This window comes from Bombina bombina, chromosome 6, assembly GCF_027579735.1.
Source record: "Bombina bombina isolate aBomBom1 chromosome 6, aBomBom1.pri, whole genome shotgun sequence".
NCBI classification, from domain to species: Eukaryota; Metazoa; Chordata; class Amphibia; order Anura; family Bombinatoridae; genus Bombina; species Bombina bombina.
Genome location: NC_069504.1, coordinates 1,110,500,244 through 1,110,525,513, shown reverse-complemented (window position 1 = coordinate 1,110,525,513; position 25,270 = coordinate 1,110,500,244). Strand labels below are relative to the sequence as shown.

General features: G+C 41.9%; 1 protein-coding gene across 1 annotated transcript in view; it reads left to right on the top strand.

The window, feature by feature from the left end:
* SAMM50 (SAMM50 sorting and assembly machinery component) overlaps window positions 1–14,088 on the top strand; it is a 61,863-nt gene extending 47,775 nt beyond the window's left edge. The window contains exons 14-15 of the mRNA XM_053719052.1: window positions 13,446–13,587; window positions 13,867–14,088. Of these exons, the coding sequence (XP_053575027.1) occupies window positions 13,446–13,587; window positions 13,867–13,912 (188 nt within the window). The 3' untranslated portion in view covers window positions 13,913–14,088. The remainder of the gene's footprint in view (window positions 1–13,445; window positions 13,588–13,866) is intronic.
* The last annotated feature ends 11,182 nt before the right edge of the window (window positions 14,089–25,270 follow it).

Below are 25,270 nucleotides of genomic sequence, written 5' to 3'. Positions count from 1 at the left end.
TTTGTTGTTTTTTCTGGTCCTAGGAAAGGTCAGAAAAAGCCTCTACCATTTCTTTGGCATCTTGGTTAAAGCTTTTGATTCACAAGGCTTATTTGGAGGTGGGAAAGTCTCCGCCTCAGTTGATCAGATTTGCAAAGCAGCAACTTGGTCTTCTTTGCATACATTTACAAAATTTTACCATTTTTATGTATTTGCGTCTTCTGAAGCAGTCTTTGGTAGAAAAGTTCTTTAGGCAGCTGTTTCAGTTTGATTCTTCTGCTTATGATTTAAGTTTTTTTTCTTGAAATTTTTTTTTTTGGTGGATTTAATTTTTTCAGTGGAAATAGCTGTTTTTATTTTATCCCTCCCTTTCTAGTGACTCTTCTGTGGACTTCCACATCTTGGGTATTTCTATCCCATACGTCACTAGCTCATGGACTCTTGCCAATTACATGAAAGAAAACATCATTTATGTAAGAACTTACCTGATTAAATTAATTTCTTTCATATTGGCAAGAGTCCATGAGGTCCACCCTTTTTATGGTGGTTATGATTTTGCCCCTCCCGGTAGGATTGTATATTCCATACGTCACTAGCTCATGGACTCTTGCCAATATGAAAGAAATGAATTTATCAGGTAAGTTCTTACATAAATTGTGTTTTTATTGACAGGAAGTTTGCTGCAAATTAAAGGAACATAGTAGTGCAAGAGAAAAATGTTCTAATGTACCAGAGCTTTGTATTCTAGCACCAATCTGTACCTCAGCAACCTTTAGCAATATTTTCATTGCAAAGAAATAGAGCTGCAACAACTAATTAATATAATGAAAATAATCTATAATAATCGATTATGAAAATAGTTGTCATCTAATCTCATGTGATTGGTTGATCTGTGCCTGGCACCAGCTGCTTCATTCCGATGAACTCCTGCACATGGTAGTGTGTTATGGTTATGTCATTCACCTAAAGGACGTTTACTCTTCACTTTTTCTGGACACTATAAGTTTCTTTTTCAGCTTACAACTACTCCTGGCTTATGTGGGTAAAATCACCTGTGCAACCCAGAAATAATAGGAGTCATCATTTGGATTGTTTATAATAAATCACAAAGCTGCCAACTCACAGGGTCTGCCTGTGTGACACACGATTTGCTGTGTTTTTCTCACTGTCACCCGGTGATCTACATAAATCACACAGTGTACTGGGGATCAGTGAGAACATCTAGAAGGTAACCGTGAGGAAGAGAATAAAGAGGGGCAACTGAAAAGGACATAAACAGCCAAGTTAGAAGCAAAGTCTATCTGAGCGCCTCTTCTCTGCTGCAGGCAAAATAGCTGCAAAAATAGAGCCAACCACGAGCATAAAGTCATGTTGACATTTTTGAATTTCAATGCAAAATTTCTGAGACTGAATCACAGAATGTTAAACAGTGATCATTCTACCGCTTTCTCGTTCTACCGCTTTCTCGTTCTACCGCTTTCTCGTTCTACCGCTTTCTCGTTCTACCGCTTTCTCGTTCTACCGCTTTCTCGTTCTACCGCTTTCTAGTTCTACCTCTTTCTCTTACTTGGTGTATCCAGTCCACGGTTTCATCCTTACTTGTGGGATATTCTCAATCCCTACAGGAAGTGGCAAAGAGAGCACACAGCAAAGCTGTCCATATAGCTCCCCTCAGGCTCCGCCCCCCCAGTCATTCTCTTTGCCGCTCTAACAAGTAGCATCTCCACGGGAGGGTAAAGAGTATGTGGTGGTAGATTTGTAGTTTTTATTTCTTCAATCAAGAGTTTGTTATTTTAAAATAGTGCCGGTTTGTACTATTTACTCTGAGGCAGAAAGTGATGAAGATTTCTGCTGAGAGGAAAAAGATTTTAGCATGTTGTAACTAAAATCCACTGCTGTTCCCACACAGGACTGTTGAGTACCGGAGAACTTCAGTTGGGAGGAACAGTTTGCAGGCTTAACTGCTTAAGGTATGCTCAGTCATTTTTTCTAACAAGACCCGGTAATGCTAGAAGACTGATAGAAATCCCCATGTGGGAAGGTAAGCCATTTTCTGAGACGCAGTATAGAAGGATGGCTTTAGTTAAGGGTTTAAATACTGGTAGACACTGTGATGGGCTAAATCGATTACTTTTTTTAGGGTAATCTTATATTTGTTCAAGTGTTTTAGACGTTGCGAACACTTTTGGGGTTTTTATTACGCCTGGCATATTGTAAGACACCTAATCTGGCTCAGGAAGGCCCCATAACTCCGGAATGAAGAGGGAGGGGGCCTCATTTTCGCGCCTCAGTTGCGCAGTTGTTTTGCAAGGCAGCTTCATGCAGCTTCACGTGTAGAGTCCTGAGAGTGCAGGAGGACTTCAGGGAGGCTTATATTCTTCTACAAATAACCCAAAAGGAAGGTAGGGCCACAGCAAAGACTGTGGCACCGTGCTGTAGTGTGTTAAACCGGTAGTTTACTTCAATTGGCTCCGGTTTGGGCAATAAGGGGTTAATTAATTTGAAAATTTGTGTGCAATCATTTCAAAGCATTGGGATCATGTGGTGACAATTTCATAAAGATCGGATGTTTTTTGGTGATTTGGTAAAAGTGTGTGCTTTTTATTATTTAAAGGCACAGTAACGTTAACTGTATTGTAGTGCTGTCTAAGTCTGTCAAACATGTCTGAGTCTACAGATAGACCTTGTTCTTTATGTTTAAAAGCCATGGCGGTACCCCCATTGCATTTGTGTTTAAAGTGTGCTAAAACATCTAAGCATTTTAAAGACCATGCAGTGACACTTAAAAATGGAAGGTAATGAGGATAGTCCTTCTTCCTCTCCCCATGTGTCGACACCAGTTACGCCCGCGCAAGCGATGCCTAGTACCTCTAGCGCATTGGCCCCTATTACCTTACAACAATTAGCCGCAGTAATGGATAATTCTCTTGCAGCATTTTTATCCAAACTGCCAGTTTTTCCAAAAAAGCGCGATAGCTCAGTTTTAAATACAGAGGATGAGCAATCAGAAGCTTTGGATGAGTTATCTGTAGTACCCTCACAACACTCAGAGTTAGCAGTGAGGGACGGTCTGTCTGAGGGAGAAATTTTTGACACAGGAAAAGTTTCTCAGCAGGCAGAGTCAGATTCCTTAGCATTTAAATTCAAGCTGGAACACCTCCGCGTCCTGCTTAAGGAGGTTTTAGCTACGCTGGATGATTGTGACCCCATGGTGGTCCCAGAAAAATTGTTTAAAATGGACAGGTTTTTAGAGGTCCCTGTATACACTGAGGCATTTCCGATCCCAAAGAGGGTGGCGGATATTGCGACTAGGGAGTGGGAGAGACCAGGTGTACCCTTTGTTCCCCCCCCTATCTTTAAGTAAATGTTCCCCATAAACGACCCCAGGCGGGACGCGTGGCAGACGGTCCCTAAGGTAGAGGGAGCTGTTTCAACACTGGCTAAGCGTACAACTATACCAATAGAGGACAGTTGTGCTTTCAAAGATCCTATGGATAAAAAATTGGAAGGATTGCTGAAGAAAATTTTTGTTCAGCAAGGTTTTCTGCTTCAACCAATTGCCTGCATTATTCCGGTAACTACTGCAGCGGCATTTTGGCTTGAGGCTCTGGAGGAGTCGCTCCAGAGGGAGACTTCATACGACGAGGTCATGGATAGAATTCATGCTTTAAAGCTGGCTAATTCTTTTATCACTGATGCCGCTTTCCAATTAGCTAAGTTAGCGGCGAAAAACTCAGCTTTTGCCATCATGGCGAGAAGAGGGCTTTGGCTCAAATCGTGGTCGGCGGATGTGTCGTCCAAAACGAAACTGTTAAATATTCCTTTCATGGGGAAAACCCTATTCGGCCCAGAGCTGAAAGAAATTATTTCGGATATCACTGGGGGAAAGGGCCATGCCCTTCCACAAGATAGGCCGTTTAATGCCAAAAACAAGGCTAATTTTCGCTCCTTTCGCAACTTCAGGAGCGGACCTGCTGCAACCTCTGCTGCCGCAAAGCAAGATAACGCTTCACAGCCCAAAGCAACCTGGAAACCCTTGCAGGGCTGGAATAAGGGTAAACAGGCCAAGAAGCCTGCTCCTGCTACCAAGACAGCATGAAGGGGTAGCCCCCGATCCAGGATCGGATCTAGTAGGGGGCAGACTTTCTCTCTGTGCTCAGGCTTGGGCAAGAGATGTTCCAGATCCCTGGGCATTAGAAATAGTTGCTCAGGGGTACCTTCTAGAATTCAAGGATTCTCCCCCAAGGGGAAGGTTCCACATTTCTCGTTTGTCTTCAGACCAAACAAAGAAACAGGCGTTCTTACGCTGTGTAGAAGATCTTCTTAAAATGGGAGTGATACACCCAGTTCCAATTGCAGAACAAGGATTGGGCTTTTACTCAAACCTGTTTGTAGTTCCCAAAAAGGAAGGAACTTTCAGGCCAATCCTGGATCTAAAAATTCTAAACAAATTCCTCAGAGTTCCGTCTTTCAAGATGGAAACCATTCGGACAATCTTGCCGATGATCCAGGAAGGTCAATATATGACTACCGTGGATCTAAAGGATGCGTACCTACATATTCCTATCCACAAAGATCACCATCAGTTCCTAAGGTTCGCCTTTCTGGACAAACATTACCAGTTCGTGGACCTTCCTTTTGGGTTGGCCACCGCTCCCAGAATTTCACAAAGGTGTTAGGGTCGCTTCTGGCGGTACTAAGACCGCGGGGCATTGCAGTAGCACCTTACCTAGACGACATCTTAATACAGGTGTCGTCTTTTCACAGAGCCAAGGCTCATACGGACATTGTCCTGGCCTTTCTAAGGTCTCACGGGTGGAAGGTGAACGTAGAAAAGAGTTCTCTGTCCCCGCTCACAAGGGTTCCTTTCCTGGGAACACTAATAGACTCGGTAGAAATGAAAATCTTTCTGACTGAGGTCAGGAAGTCAAAACTGTTGAATACTTGCCGAGTTCTACATTCCATTCCTCGGCCTTCTGTGGCTCAGTGCATGGAGGTAATCGGTTTAATGGTTGCGGCAATGGACGTAGTCCCCTTTGCCCGAATTCATCTCAGACCACTGCAACTGTGCATGCTCAAACAGTGGAATGGGGATTATGCAGATTTGTCTCCTCAAATACAAATAGACCAGAAAACCAGAGACTCTCTTCTCTGGTGGTTGTCTCAGGATTACCTGTCTCAGGGAATGAGTTTCCGCAGACCGGAGTGGATCATTGTCACGACCGATGCCAGTCTGTTAGGCTGGGGTGCGGTCTGGGACTCCCTGAAAGCTCAGGGTCTATGGTCTCGGGAAGAATCTCTTCTCCCGATATACATTTTGGAACTGAGAGCGATATTCAATACGCTTCATTCGTGGCCTCAACTAGCGAAGGCCAAATTAATCAGATTTCAGTCGGACAACATCACGACTGTAGCGTACATCAATCATCAGGGAGGAACAAAGAGTTCCCTAGCGATGAAGGAAGTATCCAAGATCATCAAATGGGCGGAGGATCACTCCTGCCATCTATCTGCAATTCACATCCCAGGGGTAGACAACTGGGAGGCGGATTTTCTAAGTCGTCAGACTTTCCATCCGGGGGAGTGGGAACTCCACCCAGAGGTTTTTGCTCAGCTGACCCAGCTATGGGGCATTCCAGAATTGGATCTGATGGCGTCTCGTTAGAACACCAAACTTCCCCTTTACGGATCCAGATCCAGGGATCCCAAGGCGGCATTGATAGATGCATTAATAACGCCTTGGTCATTCAGTCTAGCTTATGTCTTTCCACCGTTTCCTCTTCTCCCTCGGCTAGTAGCCAGAATCAAACAGGAAAAGGCTTCGGTAATTTTTATAGCACCTGCGTGGCCACGCAGGACTTGGTATGCAGACCTAGTGTTCATGTCATCGGTCCCACTATGGAAACTGCCATCGAGGCAGGATCTTCAAATTCAAGGTACTTTCAAGCATCCAAATCTAGTTTCTCTGCAACTGACTGCTTGGAGATTGAACGCTTAATTCTAGCTAAGCGTGGTTTCTCTGAATCAGTTATAGATACTCTGATACAGGCCAGAAAGCCTGTCACCAGGAAAATTTACCATAAGATATGGCGGAAATATCTTTGTTGGTGTGAATCCAAGGGTTACTCGTGGAGTAAGGTTAGGATTCTAAGGATATTGTCTTTTCTCCAAGAAGGATTGAAGAAAGGTCTGTCAGCTAGTTCCTTAAAGGGACAGATATCTGCTCTGTCTATCCTGTTACATAAGCGTCTAGCAGCTGTACCAGACGTTCAGGTGTTTGCACAGGCCCTAGTTAGAATCAAGCCTGTTTACAAGCCTGTGGCTCCTCCATGGAGTCTAAATTTAGTTCTTTCAGTTCTTCAAGGGGTTCCGTTTGAACCTTTGCATTCCATAGATATTAAGTTATTATCTTGGAAAGTTTTGTTTTTAGTAGCCATTTATTCTGCTCGAAGAGTTTCTGAATTGTCTGCTTTGCAGTGTAATTCACCCTATCTGGTGTTCCATGCAGATAAGGTTGTTTTGCGTACCAAACCTGGTTTCCTTCCAAAAGTGGTTTCTAATAAGAATATTAACCAGGAAATCATTGTTCCTTCTCTGTGTCCTAATCCAGTTTCTAAGAAGGAACGACTTTTACACAATCTTGACGTGGTTCGTGCTTTGAAATTCAAATTAAAAGCAACTAAAGATTTCAGACAAACATCATCCTTGTTTGTTGTCTATTCTGGTAAGAGGAGAGGTCAGAAAGCGACTGCTACCTCTCTTTCCTTCTGGCTGAAAAGCATCATCCGATTGGCTTATGAGACTGCTGGACAGCAGCCTCCTGAACGAATTACAGCTCATTCCACCAGAGCTGTGGCTTCCACATGGGCTTTCAAGAATGAGGCTTCTGTTGAACAGATTTGTAAGGCAGCGACTTGGTCTTCACTGCATACATTCGCCAAATTTTACAAATTCGATACTTTTGCTTCTTAGGGGGCTATTTTTGGGAGAAAGGTTTTGCAAGCAGTGGTGCCTTCCGTTTAGGTTACCTGACTTGTTCCCTCCCTTCATCCGTGTCCTAAAGCTTTGGTATTGGTATCCCACAAGTAAGGATGAAACCGTGGACTGGATACACCAAGTAAGAGAAAACAGAATTTATGCTTACCTGATAAATTACTTTCTCTTACGGTGTATCCAGTCCACGGCCCGCCCTGACAATTCGGTCAGGTTCAAATTTAATTTTTTTAAATAACTACAGTCACCACTGCACCCTATGGTTCTCCTTTTTCTCCTAACTGTCGGTCGAATGACTGGGGGGGCGGAGCTTGAGGGGAGCTATATGGACAGCTTTGCTGTGTGCTCTCTTTGCCACTTCCTGTAGGGATTGAGAATATCCCACAAGTAAGGATGAAACCGTGGACTGGATACACCGTAAGAGAAAGTAATTTATCAGGTAAGCATACATTCTGTTTTCTAGTTCTACCGCTTTCTTGTTCTGCCTCTTTCTTGTTCTGCCTCTTTCTTGTTCTGCCTCTTTCTTGTTCTGCCTCTTTCTTGTTCTGCCTCTTTCTTGTTCTGCCTCTTTCTTGTTCTGCCTCTTTCTAGTTCTGCCTCTTTCTAGTTCTGCCTCTTTTCAAACAGTTCTTGGTTTTGTTTTGCTTAATTATAAACATGTTTTCTGCTGCTTAAAAACAGTTGTGTTAATGTAAAGTTTTAGTCTGAAGTTTATTTTGTAACACTCAATATATGGATTTTATGTTAAATATAAGAAAAAATGGTATTCATTTTTTTTTTCCAATTAATCGCTTAATCGAAAAAATCTGCTGATTAAAGGGCCATAATACCCAAATGTTTAAACACTTGAAAGTGATGCAGCATAGCTGTAAAAAGCTGACTAGAAAATATCTCCTGAACATCTCTATGTAAAAAAGAAAGATATTTTACCTCAAAAGTTCCTCAGTAGCCACCTCCCATTGTAAAGGATTTCTAAGCAGCATTTTAGTGTGTCTGTCCTGGGACATCTGAAGGGATGAGCATCGTGCACTCGTGCATATTATTTCACCAATCAGGTAAAGGAAGCTTACTATGAAATCTCATGAGAGTTAAGTCAAATCTCATGAGATCACAGTAAAAGTTCATGACCTCAGCACTGCTGATGCTGATTGGCTGCTGTTCATTTCTTCATTTTTTTAATTTTTTTTTACCTGCAGCTGGGAGCAGGTGAAGTATAACTTTTTACACAGAACTTACTCTGCTGAGCTGAGGAAATTGTGAGGTAAAATATCTTCCTTTTTTACATAGAGATGCTCAGGTGATATTTTCCTGTCAGCTTTTTACAGTTATACTGCATCAGTTTCAAGTGATTTAGCATATGAGTATTATGTCCCTTTAATCAATTATGAAAATAATTGTTAGCTGCAGCTCTAGAAAGAAATATTTTAATATAGTTGCACTTTTAATCCTGAGCTTATGCACTGCCACTTTGGAGTGGGCTTTAACTATGTGTTTAACCAATTTGCAGGTGTTAAATACATAGATGCATGCAGTAGTGCAATAATACAGTGTTAAAGAACACTACCTCTCAATTGCATTCCTCAGGGCACATTCACAGGCCAGGTTTTCAGGATTACTTTGGGTGAGAACTGGTTAATTACCATGGTTACTGATCACCTGATTATTTTAATTGTGCTCTAGTTGAGATATCCTGAAAATCTTACCTCTTAGTGTGCCCCAATGACCGGAATTGAGAGACTCTATTCCCTTTAAATACATCCCCCCCCCCCCCCCCGTGATTACGTTTGCTGTTGTAATTAAGAAGAAAATAATATGAAAATTCACATTGTACTGTCTGATAAGGACAGCTCTCACAGCTTTGTAGGTGCACGGGGACACATTATTTTTTATAAAACACAACCTGTAATGCAATTTTACATATCCTCCTTTAGAAGTGACACAAATCATCTCATGGTCTCCTTTAGTTGTTGTATCTGAGTGATCTTACAAAATAGAAGCTGCATTCATCGTCCCCTTTCTGTCCTCTAGAGGGCAGTGACAGCCCAGGTGCAATGATCCTGTCAATAATATCCAGGAACTGAAAACTGAACTGGGAATGATAGACTACATTTTTTCGACTGTGTGTAATCAATCTTTTCTTTTCATTTCTTTAGTCTCCTGTTGACTTAGTTTTTGCACTAGTAAAAAAAAACAAAAAAAAACGGCTAGATTACGAGTTTTGTCGGTAAAGCCGTGCGTTGCTAACAAGTTTTTTTTTTTTCCCAGCGCTCACTTTAAACAACGCTGGTATTACAAGTTTTCTGAATGGCTGCGTTAGCCTCAGAAAAGTGAGCGTTGAGCAAATTTTCTAACACCTGCAAAAAAGCAGCGTTCAGCTCCTAATGCAGCCCCATTGTTTCCTATGGGAAAATACTTTCTAAATCTACACCTAACACCCTAACATGAACCCGAGTCTAAATACCCCTAACCTTACACTTATTAACCCCTAATCTGCCGCCCCTAACATCGCCGACACCTACATTAGTTATTAACCCCTAATCTGCCGCCCCCAACGTCGCCGCAACCTAACTACACCTATTAACCCCTAATCTGCTGACCGGACATCACCACTACTTTAATAAATGTGTTAACCCCTAAACCGCCACACTCCCTCCTCGCAAACACTAGTTAATTTTTATTAACCCCTAATCTGCCTGCCCTAACATCGCCTACATTTATTAACCCCTAATCTGCCACCACCAACGTCGCCGCTACTATATTAAATGTATTAACCCCTAAACCTAAGTCTAAGCCTAACCCTAACACCCCCCTAACTTAAATCTATTTTTAATAAATCTAAATAAAATTACTATAATTAAATAAATTATTCCTATTTAAAACTAAATTCTTACCTATAAAATAAACCCTAAGATAGCTACAATATAACTAATAGTTACATTGTAGCTATTTTAGGATTTATTTTTTATTTTACAGGCAACTATCTATTTATTTTAACTAGGTAGAATAGTTATTAAATAGTTATTAACTATTTAATAACTACCTAGATAAAATAAATACAAATATACCTGTAAAATAAACCCTAACCTAAGTTACAATTACACCTAACACTACTCTATAATTAAATTAATTACCTAAACTACCTACAATTAAATACAATTAAATTAAATAAACTAAATTACGAAAAAAACCAAACACTAAATTACAGAAAATAAAAAAGAAATTACACCTAATCTAATCCCCCCTAATAAAATTAAAAAGCCCCCCAAAATAATAAAATTCCCTACCCTACACTAAATTACAAATAGCCCTTAAAAGGGCCTTTTGCGGGGCATTGCCCCAAAGTAATCAGCTCTTTTACCTGTAAAAAAAAAAAGAATACAATACCCCCCCCAACATTACAACCCACCACCCACACACCCCTACTCTAAAACCCACCCAATACCCCCTTATAAAAACCTAACACTACCCCATTGAAGATCACCCTACCTTGAGCAGTGGTCATCCGATCCGTCCAGAAGTCTTCATCCGATGGGCCAGAAGAGGACATCCAGACCGGCAGAAGTCTTCATCCTATCCGGGCAGAAGAGGACATCCGGACCGGGAGAATTCTTCATCCAAGCGGCATCTTCTATCTTCATCCATCCGACGAGGAACGGCTCCATCTTGAAGACCTCCGGCGCGGAACATCCTTCTAGGCCGACGACTAACGACGAATGAATATTCCTTTAAATGACGTCATCCAAGATAGCGTCCCTCGAATTCTGATTGGCTGATGGGATTCTATCAGCTAATCGAACTTAAAGTAGGAAAAATCAGATTGGCTGATTGGATCAGCCAATAGAATTGACCTTGCATTCTATTGGCTGATCCAATCGGATTGAACTTCAATCTGATTGGCTGATAGCATCAACCAATCAGATTTTTCCTACCTTAATTCCGATTGGCTGATAGAATCCTAGATGGCGTCCCTCGGAATTCGAGGGACGCCATCTTGGATGACGTCATTTTAAAGGAACCGTCATTCGTCGTTAGTCGTCGGCCTAGAAGGATGTTCCGTGCCGGAGTTCTTCAAGATGGAGCCGTTCCTCGTCAGATGGATGAAGATAGAAGATGTCGCTTGGATGAAGACTTCTCCCGGTCTGGATGTCCTCTTCTGGCCCATCGGATGAAGACTACTGGACGGATCGGATGACCACTGGTGCCCGGCTGGATGAAGACGGCTCAAGGTAGGGTGATCTTCAATGGGGTAGTGTTAGGTTTTTTATAAGGGGGTATTGGGTGGGTTTTAGAGTAGGGGTGTGTGGGTGGTGGGTTGCAATGTTGGGGGGGTATTGTATTCTTTTTTTTTTACAGGTAAAAGAGCTGATTACTTTTTAAGGGCTATTTGAAATTTAGTATAGGGTAGGGCTTTTTATTATTTTGGGGGCTTATTTATTTTGTTAGGGGGCTTAGATTAGGTGTAATTAGTTTAAACTTCTTGTAATTTTTTTTATTTTCTGTAATTTAGTGTTTATTTTTTTTAGTAATTTAGTTTATTGTATTTAATTGTAATTAATTGTAGGTAGTTTAGGTAATTTATTTAATGATCGTGTAGTGTTAGGTGTAATTGTAACTTAGGTTAGGATTTATCTTACAGGTAATTTTGTACTTATTTTAGCTAGGTAGTTATTAAATAGTTAATAACTATTTAATAACTATTGTATCTAGTTAAAATAAATACAAAGTTGCCAGTAAAATAAAAATAAATCATAAGACAGCTACAATGTAACTATTAGTTAAATTGTAGCTATCTTATGGTTTATTTTATAGGTAAGTATTTATTTTAAAATAGGAATAATTTATTTAATTGTAGTTATTTTATTTATATGTATTTAAATTATATTTAAATTAGGGGGGGTTAGGGTTAGAGGTGTTAATAACTTTATTATAGTAGCGGCGACGTTGTTGGGGGCAGATTAGGGGTTAATAAATGTAAGTAGGTGTCGGCGATGTTAGGGTAGGCAGATTAGGGGTTAATAAAAATTAACTAGTGTTTCCGAGGCGGGAGTGCGGTGGTTTAGGGGTTAATTAATTTATTAAAGTAGCGGCGATGTCCGGTCGGCAGATTAGGTAGTTAGGTAATTAGGTTGCGGTTACGTTGGGGGCGGCAGATTAGGGGTTAATAACTATAATGTAGGTGTCGGCGATGTTAGGGGTAGCAGATTAGGGGTTCATAAGTATAATGTAGGTGGCGGCGATGTCCGTCGGTAGATTAGGGGTTAAAAATATTTATTATAGTGTTAGCGATGTGGGGGGCCTCGGTTTAGGGGTTAATAGGTAGTTTATGGGTGTTAGTGTACTTGTTAGCACTTTAGTTAAGAGTTTTATGTTCCGGCGTTAGCCCATAAAACTCTTAACTACTGACTTTTAAATGCGGTAGAAGTCTTGCCAGGAGAGGGTCTACCGTTCACTTCTTCCAAGACTTGTAATACCAGCGTTAGGCAAATCCCATAGAAAAGATAGGATACGCAATTGACGTAAGGGAATTTGCGGTAGCCTCGAGCTGCGGAAGAAAAGTGAGCGGTAGACCCTTTCCTGTATGACTCGTAATACCAGCATTAGATAAAAAGCAGCGTTGGGACCTCTCAACGCTGCTTTTTAAGGCTAACGCAAAATCGTAATCTAGGCATATGTATATAAAGAGGGGTCTGTTAAAAATTAAAGTTACTTTAGCTCAGCACATGAACCTGAATATAGTCATAAAAATGCAATTGTATGTGAATAATTTATTTTGAGTTTTAGATTCTTTTATCATGCTGTAAGTGTGTCTGATCATGTTATCACATGATTTGCTGGCAGATCATATGATGTACTACATGGTCACAAGCGTTCTCGCTTTAAATTGTTCCTTAAAGGGACATAATACTCATATGCTAAATCACTTGAAACTGATGCAGTATAACTGTAAAAAGCTGACAGGAAAATATCACCTGAGCATCTCTATGTAAAAAAGGAAGATATTTACCTCACAATCTCCTCAGCTCACCAGAGTAAGTTGTGTAAAAAAAAAATACTTCAACTGTTGCCCAGCTGCAGGTAAAAAATAAATAAATTAAGAAATGAACAGCAGCCAATCAGCATCAGCAGTGTTGAGGTCATGAACTTTAACTGTGATCTCATGAGATTTGACTTGTCTCATGAGATTTCATAGTAAACTTCCTTAAACTGAAAAGGGAAATAACATGAGAGTGCACGAGGCTCAATCCATTAGCTGTCCCGGGACAGACATACTGATTTGCTGCTTAGAAGTCCTTTATAATGGGATGTGGCTACTGAGGAACTTTTGAGGTAAAATATCTTTCTTTTTTACATAGAAATGTTCAGGTGATATTTTCTAGTCAGCTTTTTACAGCTATGCTGCATCACTTTCAAGTGTTTCAACATTTGGGTGTCATGGCCCTTTAAGTTCCTTGCATGTTATATCATTGCTGCAGGTGAAGGCCCACAAGCACATTTACGCAAGCTCGCTGAGTGTATTCGCTGGTCATACGGAGCAGGCATAGTGCTTCGCCTTGGTAACATCGCAAGACTGGAGCTCAATTACTGCATCCCTATGGGAGTTCAGAGTGGAGACAGGTTGGCTACTATATTGTATCTTTTATGTTGGAATTTAGAATTTTATGTCCATGCTGGACAATAAGCTTAATGAATGATTTTTTTGTAATTAGTTGCTTGCTACATACCATAATAAAGTGACTTAGCTATATCCTTGCAGTTTGCAGCAATTGAGCTATTGGAGATGTACTTTACTGTAACAGAAGTTGAATAATGTTTTCACATTTTCAGTCATTTTACAATATCTTCAGTAATGCAAAGTCTTGTCTGACCTAAGGATTTACTATATTCTGTTTTCAGGATATGTGACGGCGTGCAGTTTGGAGCAGGAATCAGATTCTTATAGATATCAAACCAGTTTCTGGACAAGGACAGACATCTCAACATAAACAGCAGCACTACATACATATTACAACAGATATTTTTCATAAACTTCTAAAAATGGTCTTTGTGTATTGTTCTTTTTATTGACATGCATGCATATATCTGTAATATTAAACAATACAGTGATATTTATTTTAATGTATGTGTTAAGTTTATTGGATGGCAGCGTTAAATATTCTAGTTGCCATTGGCTCCTCCTGGATGTAATAAATAAACCCTAGTTAACACTGTGCTACCAAACATAAACCCTAGTTAAAGGGATGGTATGGTCAAAAATGATCTTACTTTCTAATGACACGGTGAGTCCACGGATCATCTAATTACTATTGGGAATATCACTCCTGCCCAGCAGGAGGCGGCAAAGAGCACCACAGCAAAGCTGTTAAATATCACCTCCCTTCCCTCCAACCCCAGTCATTCTCTTTGCCTACGTTAGAGCAAGGACAACAGTAGATTTAAAGGATGCGTACCTGCATGTTCCCATACACAGGGACCATCACAAGTTTCTGAGGTTCTAGACAAACACTTCCAGTTTGTGGCTCTTCCATTCGGCCTTGCCACAGCTCCCAGAATTTTTTCAAAGGTTCTGGGATCTCTGTTGGCGGTGCTCTGGTTGCTGGGTGTTGCAGTGGCGCCTTATCTGGACGACATCTTGGTTCAGGCGCCATCCTTTCAACAAGCGAACTCCCACACGGAGATGTTGTTATCCTTCCTGCGATCTCACGGATGGAAGGTGAATCTAGGAAAGAGTTCCTTAATTCCAGCTACAATGTTAGTGTTCTTGGGAACCATAATAGATTCCCTATCGATGAAAATATTTCTAACAGAGGTCAGAAAATCAAAGATCTTAGACTCTCTTGTCTGGCCCTTCAGTCCTCTCCTCGGCAGTCAGTGGCTCAATGTATGGAGGTAATCCGTCTGATGGTAGCTGCCATGGACATCATTCTGTTTGCCCATTTCCACCTCAGACCGCTGCAGTTATGCATGCTAAGTCAATGGAACAGGGATTATGTGGATCTGTCTCCGCGATAACATATGGATCAGGCAACAAGAGATTCTCTTCTTTGGTGGGTGTCTCAGGATCATCTCTCCCAGGGAACCTGCTTTCGCAGACCCACCTGGGTGATTGTGACAACGGACGCCAGCCTGCTGGGATGGGGAGCAGTCTGGGGCTCTCTAAAGGCTCAGGGGACATGGACTTGGGAGTTCTCCCCATAAACATTCTGGAGCTAAGGGCAATCTTCAATGCTCTTCTGGCCTGGCCTCAGTCAGCTTCGGCCTTGTTTATCAGGTTCCAGTCGGACAACATAACTTCAGTGGCTTACATCAACCATCAGGGGGGAACTCTGAGTTCCTTGGCCATGACAGAGGTAGCCAAGATTATTCGGTGGGCGGAGACCCACAACTGATGTATATCTGCGATCCACATTCCAGGAGTGGACAATTGGGAAGCAGATTTTCTGAGCAGACTAGATTTTTCACCTGGGGGAGTGGGAAACTGCATCCGGAAGTGTTTTCCAGCTTCATTCTCAAATGGGGACAGCCAGATCTGGATCTCATGGCATCTCCTCAGAATGCCAAGCTCCCGAGGTACGGGTCGAGGTTGAGGGATCCTCAGGCTGTACTGATAGATGCACTGGTGGTCCCTTGGAATTTCGGTCTCGCATACCTATTTCCTCCATTCACTCTTCTTCCTCGGGTCATTGCTCGAATCAAACAGGAGAGGGCGTCAGTGCAGACCTAGTGGAGATGTCATCTCTCCCTCCTTGGAGACTTCCACTGAGGAAGGACTTACTAGTTCAAGGGCCCTTCCTTCACCAAAATCTAGTTTCTCTGAAGCAGACTGCTTGGAGATTGAACGCTTAATTTTATCTAAGCGTGGTTTTTCTGAATTGGTCATTGAGACCATGATTCAGGCTCGTAAGCCTGTTACCAGGAAGACTAACTACAATATATGGCGTAAATATCTGCATTGGTGTGAATACAGAGGCTACTCCTAGCAGTAGAGTTCGAATTCCTAGAATTCTGTCTTTTCTCCAAGAGGGTTTGGAGAAGGGTTTATTGGCAAGTTCTTTGAAAGGTCAAATATCTGCCTTGTCTATTTTGTTACATAAACGTCTGGCGGATATACCAGATGTGCAATCCTTTTGTCAGGCCTTAGTCAGAATCAGGCCTGTGTTCAAACCTGTTACTCCTCCCTGGAGTTTTAACCTTGTTCTTAAAGTTCTTCAACAGGCTCCGTTTAAACCTATGCATTCCCTAGATATTAAGTTATTATCTTGGAAAGTTTTGTTTCTTGTTCTTGTTGCAATTTCTTCTGCCCGCAGAGTCTCAGAACTCTCGGCATTGCAGTGTGAATCCCCTTATCTTATTTTTCATTCTGTTAAGGTAGTTCTGCGTACTAAGTTGGGTTTCCTTCCTAAGGTTGTTTCGGATAGGAACATTAATCAAGAAATTGTTGTTCCTTTTTTATTTCCTAACCCTTCTTCCCCTAAAGAGCGTCTGCTGCACAACCTAGATGTGGTGCGTGCGTTGAAATTCTATTTACAGGCGACTAAGGAGTTTTGCCAGTCTTCGGCTCTGTTTGTTGTTTTCTCTGGGAAACGTAACCAGAGCCTCGGCTTCTTTTGGGAGAAAGATTCTTCAGGCAGTGGTACCTTCTGTTTAGGTTTCCTGTCTTGTCCCTCCCTTATCATCTGCGTCCTCTAGCTTGGGTATTGATTCCCAATAGTAATTAGATGACCTGTGGACTTACTGTGTCATTAGAAAGAAAAGAAAATTAATGCTTACCTGATAAATTTATTTCTTGACACGGTGAGTCCACGGCCCGCCCTGTTTTTTCTAAGACAGGTTTTTGTCACGTTATAAACCTCAGGCACCTCTGCACCTTGTTGCTTCCTTTCTCTCCTTTACTTTGTTCGAATAACTAGGGTTAGGAAGGGAGGTGATATTTAACAGCTTTGCTGTGGTGCTCTTTGCCGCCTCCTGCTGGGCAGGAGTGATATTCCCAATATTAATTAGATGATGCGTGGACTCACCGTGTCAAGAAATAAATACATTTATCAGGTAAGCATAAATTTAGTTTTTTTGCATTATACTTGGTTACTTATAATAAAATTATGTTCAAATACCTTCCATTGCGCTTCTATTACTGGTCACTTGATATTCCTACTGTAAAGTGGGGTTATTTCCAAACTTACTGTGAGGCTAATTTGCATTAGCCAATCACGGAGGGAAACCTGCGTTTTACATTCCCTCCAGTTCTGGGTATTTCTTTACAGGCCACGCGTGCGCTCTACTATGCTCTAATTTAATGCATGAGCTTTCTGATCGGAGTTCCCTTTTCAGCGTCACTGCTCTGGCGGTCACGTGACCGGAGTTAGTCCAGATCAGAGTCGGAAGCTAGCAGTGGGCATATATCATTGCTAGTATAGCGCAGAGACTATTTGCTATGCGGCTACTTTCTTAGAAGACCTGGCAAAAGTCTTCATGTATTGCAGTGCTAATGCGCAATATGCCCAGTAGAAATGTGCATAAGTTGTGGGGGAGTGAATTTATGGTAAAATATTACAAATAGATGGGCGTTTAAAAAAACTGGGACGGACAGCTCTTTCTGATGGGTTGGCAATTGACACGTCACAACGGTAAAATAAATAACGTTTTTAACCATCTTCGAAGATTCGGTTTCTTCAAAAAGTAAGTTCACATTTATTGTTTTACCATTTAGGAACGATATGCATGTTAACAACTGACATTTTTAAGTAGACTTTACTAATCCTTTAACACTGCTACCGAGCATAAATCCCTAGTTAACACTGTGCTACCAAACATATAGCTCTAGTTAACACTGTGCTACCGAGCATAAAACCCTAGTTAACACTGTGCTACCAAACATATAGCTCTAGTTAACACTGCTAACGAGCATAAATCCCTAGTTAACATTGTGCTACCAAACATATAGCTCTAGTTAACACTGTGCTAACGAGCATAAAGTGTGGCTCTTTCTAAATTGGGCGTTGCTGGTGAGCCAATCTAATGTGGCCCCTCACTGCCTGTATTCTGCAATAGGTGGCGGAGGAGCTTCCATGGACAGCTGTTTTAATTATTTGTTAAATCACTTTGCAGGGGTTAAACTTACACTTCGCAATAAGCATTTGATTGATAATAAAATAATCTAGTGAATTAGAATGTTTTTAATATTAAACTATATTATCGTTTAAATTGCCCTAATGCTTTAGATAATTTTAATTGTATTGCTTTCATTTAACTGTTTATCTGTAAAGGGGTTAAACACAGAGTTGAGGTCGCGTCCAGTGCAGCCTAACTGAACATATCTGGGGTGCGATCACATATGTTGCATAATTTTCAGCGCAACTGCTGAAACCCATGTTGCCTGTACGTTCACCTAGCACATTGGGTGAATCACATAACACACTCTGCCATATAATATACTGGCGTAAGTCGGCCAAACTGGCGAGGCTCAGACATGTACGCAAATACACATTTCTGTTGTTAGAAAACACCATTTGAAACCCCTAAACTGCCACCCACGTCGCAAACACTAATTAAACATATTAACCCCTAAATCGCTATCCCCGTCACATAGCAAACACTAATAAAGTTATTAACCCTTAAACCGTCATTCCCCCACATCGCAAAAATGAATTAAACATAACCTCTAAACCGCCATCCCCCACATTGCAAAGTATTAAATTAATATCTTAACCTCCTAACCTAACACCCCTAACTTAACCTCAATTTAAATGCACCTAATTTAAAGTAAAAATAAACTACTTTTAAAAAAAAAATTACCTGTAAAACAAAATTTAAACCGAAGCTAAAACAAAAAAACTAACCTTAATTGATAAAAAAATTAGCTACATTACAAACATAAAAAATACTAACATTACAAAAATAAAATACTAACATTATAAAAAATTAAATTCTCCAAAATAAAAAAAAATTGTTATTCTAATACCCCCCCCCCCAAAAAAACACCCCAAAATTATATAAACCCTAACTATATAATTAGTGCTTGCAATGTGAGGGGATGGCGGTTTACGGGTTAATAACGTTAGTGTTTATTTTAGGTTTAACTGTTTAATATGTGCGGATGAAATGTACGTGAGTGTGCATGCATTAAGTGTTTGTTAAGCCTTCTAGGGAGTTACGCTGCTTTCTCCTACATTGGTGTGTCCGGTCCACGGCTGCATCCTTACTTGTGGGATATTCTCATTCCCTACAGGAAATGGCAAAGAGAGCACACAGCAAAAGCTGTCCATATAGCCCCCCCTCTGGCTCCGCCCCCAGTCATTCTCTTGCCGCTCTGAACAAGTAGCATCTCCACGGGGATGGTAAAGAGTATGTGGTGTTAGTTGTAGTTTTATTTCTTCTATCAAGAGTTTGTTATTTTAAAATAGTGCCGGTTTGTACTATTTACTCTACAACAGAAAGTGATGAAGATTTCTGTTAAAAGAGGAGTATGATTTTAGCACCAGTAACTAAAATCCATTGCTGTTCCCACGCAGGACTGTTGAAACCAGAGAACTTCAGTTGGGGGGAACAGTTTGCAGACTTATCTGCTTCAGGTATGACCAGTCTATTTTCTAACAAGACTTAGTAATGCTAGAAGACTGTCAGTTTTCCCTTATGGGATCGGTAAGCCATTTTCTTAGACTCAGTAACAGAATTAAGGCTTATAAAGTGGGCTCTATGCTGGTTGACACTATTGTTGGCTAAATCGATTTATTTTTAACATATTTATGTGACATTTGGAGTGTTTTGCAAACTTTGAAACACTTTTGGGAACGTTTATTTGCGCCTGGCAGTTGTTTAGACGCCTAATCTAGTCAGAAAGGCCCCTTCACTCTGGTATGCAGAGGGAGGAGGCCTCATTTTCGCGCCTCAGTTGCGCAGTTACTTCTATAGGCAGTGCATGCAGCTTCACGTGAGAGGGTCCTGTGGCTCAGAAAGGTTTATTACTGTGGTGAATAACCCCTAAGGAAGGTAAAAGCCGCAGCAAAGTCTGTGGCAGGGACTGTAGTGTGTTTAAACCGGTAAATTGAACTATTAGCTCCGGTTTGCTCATTTAAGGGGTTAGAGACTTGAAATTTGGTGTGCAATACTTTTCAAAGCATTAAGACACTGGGGTATAAATTTCATAAAGATCGGATATTTCTTTCATAGTTTTTCGATCATTCAGACATAAAGTGTGCTCTCTTTATTATTTAAAGAGACAGTAACGGTTTTGTTTAAAATTGTTTTTATTACATTAATAGCCTGCCTAAATATGTCTAACATGTCTGTACCTTCAGATAGCATATGTTCTGTGTGTATGGAAGCCAAGGTGGTTCCCCCATTAAATGTATGTGCAAATTGTGCCATGGCATCCAAACAAAGTAAGGACAGTACTGTCACATTTAATAAGGTTGCCCAAGATGATTCTTCAAATGAAGGTAGTGGGGATAGTTCATCATCCTCTCCTTCTGTGTCAACACCAGTTTTGCCCGCGCAGACGACACCTAGTACATCTAGCGTGCCAATGCTTGTTACTATGCAGCAATTAACAGCAGTAATGGATAATTCTATAGCAGCTCTTTTATCCAAACTGCCAGCATTTCCCAGAAAGCGTGATTGCTCAGTTTTAAATACAGAGGATGAGCAAGTAGGCGCTGACAATAATTTATCTGTTATACCCTCACATCAATCTGAGTTGGCAGTGAGGGAGGGTCTGTCTGAGGGAGAAATTTCTGATTCAGGAAAAAATTCTCAGCAGGCAGAACCTGATATCGTGGCATTTAAATTTAAGCTAGAACATCTCCGCGCCCTGCTTAAGGAGGTGCTAGCTACCCTTGATGATTGGGATTCTTTGATGATTCCAGAGAAGTTGTGCAAAATGGACAATTTCTTAGAGGTCCCAGTGCACGCTGATGCTTTTCCGATACCCAAGAGGGTGGCGGACATAGTGACTAAGGAGTGGGACAGGCCAGGTGTACCTTTTGTTCCACCTCCTATATTTAAGAAAATGTTCCCCATTGTCGACCCCAGAAGGGATGCATGGCAAACGGTCCCTAAGGTAGAGGGGGCAGTTTCAACGTTGGCCAAGCGCACAACTATTCCTATAGCGGACAGTTGCGCTTTCAAAGTTGGAAGGATTGCTTAAAAAGATTTTTGTTCAGCAAGGTTTCCTTCTGCAACCAATTTCGTGCATTATTCCTGTCACCACGGCGACGTCTTTTTGGTTTGATGAACTAGAAAATTTGCTCCAAAAGGAGACTCCATATGATGAAGTCATGGACAGAATTCACGCACTAAAGTTGGTTAATTCCTTTATTTTAGATGCCGCTTTTCAATTGGCTAAATTAGCGGCGAAAAATTCAGGTTTTGCAATAGTGGCGCGCATGGCGCTTTGGCTAAAATCTTGGTCGGCGGATGTGTCGTCCAAAACAAAATTGCTTAATATTCCTTTCAAAGTTAAGACCCTTTTCGGGCCAGAATTGAAGGAGATTATTTCAGACATCACTGGGGGAAAGGGCCATGCCCTCCCACAGGATAAGCCTTTCAAGGCTAAGAACAAATCTAATTTTCGTTCCTTTCGCAATTTCAGGAACGGACCGGCTCCTAACTCTGCAGCCTCTAGACAAGAAGGTAACGCTTCCCAGCCTAAACCAGCATGGAAACCATTGCAGGGCTGGAACAAGGGTAAACAGGCCAAGAAGCCTGCTGCTGCTACCAAGACAGCATGAAGGGGTAGCCCCCGATCTGGGACCGGATCTAGTAGGGGGCAGACTTTCTCTCTTTGCTCAGGCTTGGGCAAGAGATGTTCCGGATCCCTGGGCACTAGAAATAGTCTCTCAGGGGTATCTTCTAGAGTTCAAGGAACCTCCTCCAAGGGGAAGGTTCCACATGTCTCACTTATCTTCAGACCAGATAAAGAGACAAACATTCTTACATTGCGTAGGAGACCTATTAAAGATGTGAGTGATACACCCAGTTCCAACAGCGGAACAAGGTCTGGGTTTTTACTCAAACCTGTTTGTAGTTCCCAAAAAAGAGGGAACTTTCAGGCCAATTCTGGATTTAAAAATTCTAAACAAATTCCTCAGAGTTCCATCATTCAAAATGGAAACCATTCGGACGATTTTACCAACAATCCAGGAGGGTCAATATATGACTACCGTGGTCTTAAAGGATGCAAATCTGCATATTCCTATCCACAAAAATCATCATCAGTTCCTGAGGTTCGCCTTTCTGGACAAACATTACCAGTTCGTGGCTCTTCCATTCGGTTTAGCCACTGCTCCCAGAATTTTCACAAAGGTGCTAGGGTCCCTTCTAGCGGTCCTAAGGCCGAGGGGCATTGCTGTAGCACCTTACCTAGACGACATTTTAATCCAAGCGTCGTCCCTTTCCAAAGCAAGGGCTCATACAGACATTGTGTTAGCCTTTCTCAGGTCTCACGGGTGGAAGGTGAACATAGAAAAGAGTTCCCTGTCCCTGTCCACAAGGGTTCCTTTTCTGGGAACAATAATAGATTCTGTGGAAATGAAGATTTTTCTGACAGAGGTCAGAAAGTTAAAGCTTCTAAACGCTTGTCGAGTTCTTCAATCTATTCCTCAGCCTTCCATAGCTCAGTGCATGGAGGTAATAGGACTAATGGTTGCAGCAATGGACGTGGTTCCTTTTGCTCGAATTCATTTAAGACCATTGCAACTGTGCATGCTCAAACAGTGGAATGGGGATTATGCAGACTTGTCTCCCCAGATTCAAGTAGACCAGGTAACCAGAGACTCACTCCTCTGGTGGTTGACTCAGGATCACCTGTCTCAGGGAATGAGTTTCCGCAGACCAGAGTGGGTCATTGTCACGACCGACGCCAGTCTCTTAGGCTGGGGCGCGGTCTGGGACTCCCTGAAAGCTCAGGGTCTATGGTCTCGGGAAGAGTCTCTTCTCCCGATAAACATTTTGGAACTGAGAGCGATATTCAATGCGCTTCTGGCTTGGCCTCAACTAGCGAAGGCCAGATTCATAAGATTTCAGTCAGACAACATGACGACTGTAGCGTACATCAATCATCAGGGGGGAACAAAGAGTTCCTTGGCGATGAGAGAGGTATCCAAGATCATCAAATGGGCGGAGGATCACTCCTGCCATCTATCTGCAATTCACATCCCACGAGTAGACAACTGGGAGGCGGATTATTTGAGTCGTCAGACTTTCCATCCGGGGGAGTGGGAACTTCACCCGGAGGTCTTTGCCCAGTTAACTCAACTATGGGGCATTCCAGATATGGATCTGATGGCGTCTCGACAGAACTCCAAGGTTCCTCGCTACGGGTCCAGATCCAGGGATCCCAAGGCGACACTAGTGGATGCATTGGTGGCGCCTTGGTCGTTCAATCTAGCTTATGTGTTTCCACCGTTCCCTCTCCTTCCCAGGCTTGTAGCCAGGATCAAACAGGAGAAGGACTCTGTGATTCTAATAGCTCCTGCGTGGCCACGCAGGACTTGGTATGCAGACCTGGTGAATATGTCATCGGCTCCACCATGGAAGCTACCTTTGAGGCAGGATCTTCTTGTTCAGGGTCCATTCGAACATCCAAATCTTGATTCTATCTAAGCGTGGGTTTTCAGATTCTGGTTCAGGCCAGAAAACCTGTGACAAGGAAAATTTACCATAAGATATGGCAAAAATATATCTGTTGGTGCGAATCCAAGGGATACTCTTGGAGTAAAATTAAAATTCCTAGGATACTTTCCTTTCTCCAAGAGGGTTTGGATAAAGGTTTGTCATCTAGTTCTCTAAAAGGACAGATATCTGCTCTGTCTATTTTGTTGCACAAACGTACAGGCGTTTGTACAGGCGTTAGTCAGAATCAAGCCTGTCTTCAGACCTATGACTCCTCCATGGAGTCTAAACTTAGTTCTTTCTGTTCTGCAAGGGGTTCCGTTTGAACCTTTACATTCCATAGATATTAAGTTACTATCTTGGAAAGTTCTGTTTTTGGTTGCTATCTCTTCCGCTAGAAGAGTTTCTGAATTGTCTGCTTTGCAGTGTACTTCACCCTATCTGGTATTCCATACAGATAAGGTAGTTTTACGTACCAAGCCTGGTTTTCTTCCAAAAGTGGTTTCCAATAGGAATATTAACCAGGAAATAGTTGTTCCTTCTCTGTGTCCGAATCCAGTTTCGAAGAAGGAACGTTTGTTACCTAACCTAGATGTGGTCCGTGCTTTAAAATTCTATTTAGAAGCAACAAAGGATTTCAGACAGACATCATCCTTGTTTGTTGTCTATTCTGGTAAGAGGAGAGGGCAGAAACCTACTGCTACCTCTCTTTCCTTTTGGCTGAAAAGCATCATCCGATTGGCTTATGAGACTGCCGGAAGGCAGCCTCCTGAACGAATTACAGCTCACTCTTGAAAGCCCATGTGGCTTCCACATGGGCTTTCAAGAATGAGGCTTCTGTTGAACAGATCTGTAAGGCAGCGACTTGGTCTTCTCTGAATACTTTTGCCAAATTCTACAAATTCGATACTTATGTTTCTTCGGAGGCTGTTTTTGGGAGAAAGGTTTTTTTAAAGCTGTGGTGCCTTCCGTTTAGGTTACCTGACTTGTTCCCTCCCTTCATCCGTGTCCTAAAGCTTTGGTATTGGTTCCCACAAGTAAGGATGAAGCAGTGGACCGGACACACCAATGTAGGAGAAAACAGAATTTATGTTTACCTGATAAATTTCTTTCTCCTACGGTGTGTCCGGTCCACGGCCCGCCCTGGCTTTTAGTCAGGTTTAAAAAAAAAAATATTTTCTGGACACTACAGTCACCACGGCACCTTATGGTCTCTCCTTTTTCTCCTAACCGTCGGTCGAATGACGGGGGGGCGGAGCCAGAGGGGGGGCTATATGGACAGCTTTTGCTGTGTGCTCTCTTTGCCATTTCCTGTAGGGAATGAGAATATCCCACAAGTAAGGATGAAACCGAGGACCGGACACACCGTAGGAGAAAGAAATTTATCAGGTAAACATAAATTCTGTTTTTTTTAATTTACGCAAGAGTTGCTGCGCCTGCCTATGTGTGGCGAGCTGAAAATGGAGTATAATATATCCATTCTGCACGTAAGTCCATGTGCTGCCTTTGGGATACTGACTGCTGACACCAGTTCTGTGTTAGTCTATGAGAGTAAAATATGTGCACGCCATGAAAAATCTACGCATGTAACTTGTCTGCTGCGCTGGGTTTGTGATCGCTCGATGAGAGAAAAATTTGGCAATGCTGGTTTTTGCGCACGTCGCCAAGTATGTTATTGAGGCCCTGGTGAGCC